Here is a 6,721-nt window from a genome sequence, read left to right as displayed (position 1 = left end):
TTAAAAAAAGCCCACACTGCGGCGCCATGTGCCGGCATCCTGGGAGCGCCAGATGTGCCCGTACATGGATGATGCCTTGCTCCTGATACATTAGCAGTCTGCTTTGTCCCCCCTGTGCAATCTAAGTTCCGCCTGCTTCTCCTCCCTATCTGCTGGTCCATATCTCCCTCTGAACTCCCCTCCTCTTCCTCTCTTGTGGGAACCCACGTGACATCACTAGACATGTCATCATCGACGTCACCTTCCCCACCGCTATAATTAGAGATCTCAGAGTAGGCAGCAACACCGGTGACCAACCTCCTCCTTGGGCTGTCTATATTTGAAAGAAAGTATATTATACGTGTACAACCCTATGTACTGTACACCTATACCAGTCCTTAAAAGGACCTTTGTGGACCTAGTAGCTAGTGATTTGCAGACTGTCCCTGCTCCAAACACCAAACTGTCCCTCCCTACGCTGATAAAAAGACAGCTGCAGAATCGGTCAGCAAACACTCAGCAGTGCACCATAATATACTTGAAAGAAAGTATATTATAGGTGTATTACAACCCTATATACTGTACGCCTATACCAGTCCTTAAAAGGACTTTTGTGTACCTAATAGTAATAGCTAATTAGCTAGCTAGTGATTAGACTGACTGTCCCTGCTCCACACAGCGTCCTTTCCCTACACTGACAAAATACAATGTAAAATGGCCGCCAGATCAGGTCTATTTTTAAAGGTAGGGGGTATGTCCATGTGCTGAAATGTCTCAATTGGCTGTCCTGTACCCCATGATGGATGTGTCATGGGTCAAAGTTCTTCACAATGTAAACAAATATGGCCACCACGAACAGCGCCAGAAGTCCGCCGGTTTGGCGAATTGTGAACGAGCAAAATTTGCCGCAAAACCGACCACTGGGCGAACCGCAAGACCATCTCTAATGCCAATGTAACATTATATAAAAGGACTTATGAAGCCAGAGGTTGCTTAAAAAAATCAATAGAGTTTGGGGTAAATGGCCTAATTCTGGACATACTGTACAAACTGGTACTTTAAGATGCTTCCTTTGAAATATGTATGCTCTGAGATCTGAATGCATTGTAATATGAGAATATGCTTTATAGATAATGGATGAATAACAGCACACATCACAAGAGTTTACAGAGGAATTTACCTCTGGATTTTTTTTTATTACTCCTTTACATGACTATGTTAAAAGTTATACATAGCATGGTAACAAAAACAAAACAGAAAAAGTGTTATTTGTACTATTTGCTATATTGAGTTTAGAAATATGGATCTAGGATGGAAGTCTAGGACTTCATGAAGAAAATTATGTGATGTTATGTAGACTTACGATTGTAACCTATTTTAATTTTTCCTACTATGTATGTACACTTGGCAAATAAAAACCCTTTAAAAAACAAAACAAAGCATTAATAGCAGAAAACTGGTAGAAGTGAAAAAGACAATTCCCTTTCTCAAGGTGAGTCCCAGTTCAACCTTTTTTGGCAATAGTAATCACTTTTAGAAAATCAACCGAAAAATGTATTAATATTGCTAAGTTACTAATTCGTAATAATTAGAAAACAATCCAATAGAAAGCTGGTTCATCCCATTAAAATAGGCAAGTGACAGGTGTTCTTTATTAATGGATTCATCAAGGTTTAACTACAATTAATGGATATGTTGGTGGTGGCTGGCGCAGGTGGTGGTTGAGCATAAGTGGTAGGTACAGGAACGGGAATGGCACCAGGATTCATAAGGACGGCATCATTCTTTATCACAAACATCTTCGGAAGGGAAGAAAACAAGAAAATAAAATACATTATTTTTGGAGGAGAAAGACAAAATATTATGACTAAGGTTTAAGGCTAGAGGGTATAAAGACAAATTTCTTATAAATGTGAATCATGCTGATAGTGTATTAATGGGGCATCTCTGAGAGATGTGTGCTGATTTTGTACACCAAAGAACTCCCTAGAAAACTTGGGATGTAAATGTAGAAGTTGGATCATGGGCTGCAACAGATATCAGCTCCTGAAGAGGACAGAAATTCTTTAATATACAATTTTCCAGATTTTATGTATAACCTAAGTCCTCTCTTTTTGTCCCTGATGAAGGGAGCAAAGTGTGGCCCCAAAATGTGTTGGCTATTAAGTTTACTACATGCTTGGAATAAAATCTATTTTTTGGATTTCAACATATTGCTGTTGTGCTCCAATCTTCTGATCCAGTTATAAGGATGAGCCGAACACCCCCCTGTTCGGTTCGCACCAGAACCTGCGAACAGACCTAAACTTCGTGTGAACTTTAGAACCCTATTAAAGTCTATGGGACTCGAACTACGTTACATCAGAGGGGGGCTGGGTCACCCATACGTCACTGGGGAACCCCATAGCTTCCCTCACCAGTGTCAGAGGGGGCGGGATCAGGTGACGAGTGGCCCCGCCCTCCTAATATAAGAACGTCAGCGCTGGGATCCCCGCAGTGTCTCCGCAGTGGAGACAGAAGACGGATGCATACATGGACAGCGCTGGACTGAAAATCACCCGTCGCTGGATCAGATCAGCCATCGCTGGACCCCGGAAAAATGATCATCCATCACTGGATAGCAAGAATGGATTAGCACCGCTGGAATCTTTTTTTTATTTCTTTTATTTTTAATAAAGGAATTTTTCAAAAGTGTGTTTGTCTTATTTAACCATTTTTTACACTTTCTTTGTGAAATGGTAGGGGTACTTTTGTACCCCCTTACCATTTCAAACGGGGGGCTGGTATCTGGGGGTCCCCTTGTTAAAGGGGGCTTCCAGATTCTTATAAGCCCCCCCCGCAGACCCCCACAACCGGCCAGGGTTGTGGGGATGAGGCCCTTGTCCCCATCAACATGGGGACATGGTGGTTTGAGGGCTCACAGACCCCCAAAGCATTGAGGGCATGTGGCCTGGTACAGTTCAGGAGGGGGGGCGCTCTCTTGTCCCCCCCTCTTTTCCTTCGGCCTGCCATGTTGCGTGCTCAGTTAAAGGGTCTGGTATGAATATTTAGGGGGACCCCATGTCAATTTTTTTTAATTTGACGTGGGGTTCCCCTTAATATCCATACCAGACCTGAAGGGCCTGGTAATTGAATTTAGGGGAACGCCACGCTTTCTTTTTTTTTTTTTTATCAATGAATGAATTGTCAGCTCCGTAATACAGAGAACACTCATTGAGTGTTCTCTGTATTATGGGAGCCGACAATTGAAAGTGATTTTAAAAGACTTTTTTTTCCTTGCGAAATTACACTTTGTCCTGGGACAGTTCTAAGCATGGGAAACATGTGCCCCTTCACAGGCATACTATAGATACCCCCCAGCTACGAAATTTAAAGGAATATTACACTTTTATTGTTTCACTTTAATCATTATTAAAATCACTGCTCCTGAAAAAACATTAGTTTTTAAAAAAAATTTTTTGCATTGATCCATATCCCCTGGGGCAGGACCCAGGTCCCCAAACACTTTTTAGGACAGTAACTTGCATATTAGCCTTTAAAATTATCACTTTGCATTTCTCCCATAGACTTGTACAGGGTGTTCCGGCTTTTCGAATTTGCCGCGAACAGCCCAAATTGTTCACTGTTCGCTGAACAGGCGAACAAGCAATGTTCGAGTCGAACATGAGTTCGACTCAAACTCGAAGCTCATCCCTATCCAGTTATTACATATCTAAGCTTGTGAGACCTTTCCCTTACAATCTATTACATAGTTGCCAACTGTCCCGAATTTCCCAGGACGTTCAAATTTTCCCGTTTTTTTTACGCCGGCCGCTAGAGGTCCGCGGCCGTCGGAGACAATGTCTCCACCGGCCGCCATTTTTAAGAAGACCAGAAGCTGGCCTTCAATAGAGAACCTGTGGCGCCGCCCACCCCCGCCGCCAGTGTGTGTGTGTGAAGAGCAGTGGGCGTCGTCACAGTTCAAAGTCAGCGCGGTAACGATGGCTGTCGTTGGAGGACAGGAGATCATATGTCCTGTTGGGGGCCAGTCCGTGAGTGAGTATGTTGCGGCCAGTCTGTGGATGTGGGGGCCAGTCTGTGGATGTGGGGGCCAGTCTGTGGAGGCCAGTCTGTGGATGTGGGGGCCAGTCTGTGGATGTGGGGGCCAGTCTGTGGACTTCGCGTGCCTCATTTTCACCTTTTTCTATGCCACACCTATAACCCCCATGCCCGCCCCCTAATTATAATACAACTCCGCCTACTGCCAAAAAAGTATCCCGATTTTTTTTTTACAATGTTGGCAGCTATGCTATTACATATATACATCATAAGTTTGGAGTCACTTTTGTATAAATCACTAATTATGCTGAACTAAGAGCACCTATAAATGTGGGGCCAGTTTAACTTGCAAATTTGTATACACTGGTCCATTTACAGTGCAAATTTAATCAATGAATCTGAATGTTTTATCATGGGGTAGGGAATGAGGAATAGTCATGTAAATAAAGTTATTTGCTGATGTAGTCAATTTTCTTGATTTTTAAATGGACACATATGTACTTTCTTTTGAGGAACATCTGAAACTTCACATATTATTAACCCTTTGAATTAAAATAAATGTGGTCAGTAGGATTCATAAAGACTTTAAAGCCTAATATATAACATTTACTTTGGAGTGGGGCAGAGGTAGGTTCTACTAGGATCTAATTTACATCTCATTTCCTGTGCCTGTAATACTCATAGAAATTTAAGGGAGCTGTCATAAGATCAGTAATTCATGGACCTTATCCTGCTAAAAATATGTTTTTGTTCTGTCTGTGCTGTAGGTGGAGTGCAGCCTGGTTTGGCAATAATAATGTCACATAGGTGCAGTGAAGAACTTGTATTAAAATAGTAAAGCAGCAGTTCAAAAAACCCCTGGGAAGGCTGCCCAACTGGGTGCACTCACGGTTTACAGTAATGTGAAAAAAGAAGAAAAGGAGGGTGCACTGGCCTAGTGCATTACCGCTTCAAAGTTTTATTAAAATTGTATAAAATCAATGGTACTACTCACAAACTGAGCGTAAAGACAGGCTTATCTTATCGGTCAAACAGCATCTCATGGCAACAGCAGACAGGACATGTCAGAAAGATCAGAAGGTACCCCAAACGATTATATACCTTTATGTATATAATAGGGCCCTCAGGAAAGATCAGTCACTGACCGTCTAGGCTCTGATGAAAGGGGTTAACCCCCTAAAACGCGTCAACGTTAAAGTCATTTGGGGTACCATCCAATCTTTCTGACATCATGTCCTGTCTGCAGTTGCCATGAGATGCTGCTTGACCGATAAGATAAGCTTGTCTTTACGATCAGTTTGTGAGTAGTACCATTGTTTTTATACAATTTTAATAAAACGTTTGAGTGGTAATGCACTAGGTCGGTGTGCCCTCCTTTTATTCTTTTTTTTATAGTTTCATGGATACCCATTGTTATGAGGAGGGCTGCAAGATCAGAGACTTTTCCATCAACTAATGGGTGGACTATACTATCTGCACATAGCAAAAGCACCATAGCGCAGGAGAGTATTGTTTTACAGTAATGTGACGCATGAGAGCAGTTATCCATCAGATTGAAAGTTTCTGTTCAGAGGGCAGAATGTGGCCTGGCCATTTTGTGCCCAAACAGGAGGAGTACCTCATCAGGAACTTTTCCCTTCCTCTCTCTAACAGGCAGAGTACCTATCCCTACTTTACCAACTCACAAAAAATGCACCAAGCCTGGGAGCCAGGGCCTTATAAAGTCTCTGCCTGACCCAGAATGACTGCTAGGGTCATTGAGGGTAACAGTGTCCAATAAGATAGCTTCCCCAGTGACCCAGGAAAACAGAGGTTCCTCTCCAACAACAGTGCTGATACAGAAGAGCTCCAACTGGAGATAGCAGACTGCACCTGCCTACAGTGCCCTCATTGGAGAGATTTCCCATCTTAGAGACACAAGTGGCAATAAATATCTTGCAAAAGGTTTTAACGCCCCCTATACTAAACAGAATTAAACATTTTACTGCCATTAGGCTTTATTTTACTGAAATCTGATATGACAGTTTTGGGTGATGATTGGCAAACTTCTTCTTAAAACATTAGAAGAGACAAAGTTCAAGTCAACAGCACAAAACTATTTCCCCTTTCTTGTTTAGTGGTGTGTATGTTTAAAGTATATTTAAAGCCAAAAATCATTTTGGATAAAGTAGAGTAAGGGTTAAAACCACTAACTTTCTTTTTTTTTCAACACCTGTGTCTCAGGAGATTTCCTTTCACTTCCTGTAGACTGAGTAGGATGTGAGAGAATACCATTCCAATGTGAAGAAAATCTCTTCTAAAGGCAGAGCACACACGGTCGGACTTTTTGACAACAAACATGCAAATGAGCTGTTTTGGAGCAACATCCGACTGTGTGTACGCTCCATCGGACAAACTTTTTCTGTTTTCATCGGACTTTTGTTGGCTGTGCGAACGGACAAACTTTCTGGCAACAAAAGTCCGATGGAGCAAAGTCCGACCGTGTGTATGCAAAAGCATCGGACTTTTGTACAAGGTACAAACACGCATGCTCAGAACCAATGCAAAAGATCAGACTACAATACAGAAGTTCACCAAAGGTGGCGCTGGAGTCATTGAACGTCCTCTTTTGAAGCAGCGTCAGTACGTTGTGACGTCATTACGTTCGTGTTTGTTGTCAAAAAGTCCGACCGTGTGTATGCAATACAAACTTGTGGATCACGCC

General features: G+C 42.3%; 1 protein-coding gene across 4 annotated transcripts in view; it reads right to left on the bottom strand.

Annotated features, from left to right (window-relative positions):
• Positions 1-1,142: 1,142 nt before the first annotated feature.
• The window catches only part of LOC143930358 (membrane-spanning 4-domains subfamily A member 8-like), a 60,690-nt gene continuing 55,111 nt past the window's right edge, over positions 1,143-6,721 (bottom strand). For all 4 annotated transcript variants that reach the window (XM_077454624.1, XM_077454621.1, XM_077454622.1 and 1 more), the window contains one exon: positions 1,143-1,778. In XM_077454624.1, coding sequence (XP_077310750.1) covers positions 1,653-1,778 — 126 coding nt within the window. In that variant the 3' untranslated portion in view covers positions 1,143-1,652. The remainder of the gene's footprint in view (positions 1,779-6,721) is intronic.

The sequence above is a fragment of the Lithobates pipiens genome, unplaced genomic scaffold (genome assembly GCF_037356315.1).
Source record: "Lithobates pipiens isolate NorthernLeopardFrog02 unplaced genomic scaffold, aLitPip1_a1.2 Scaffold_25, whole genome shotgun sequence".
NCBI classification, from domain to species: Eukaryota; Metazoa; Chordata; class Amphibia; order Anura; family Ranidae; genus Lithobates; species Lithobates pipiens.
The sequence above is the reverse complement of the archived record's forward strand: the minus strand, read 5'-3'. Positions and strand labels throughout refer to the sequence as shown.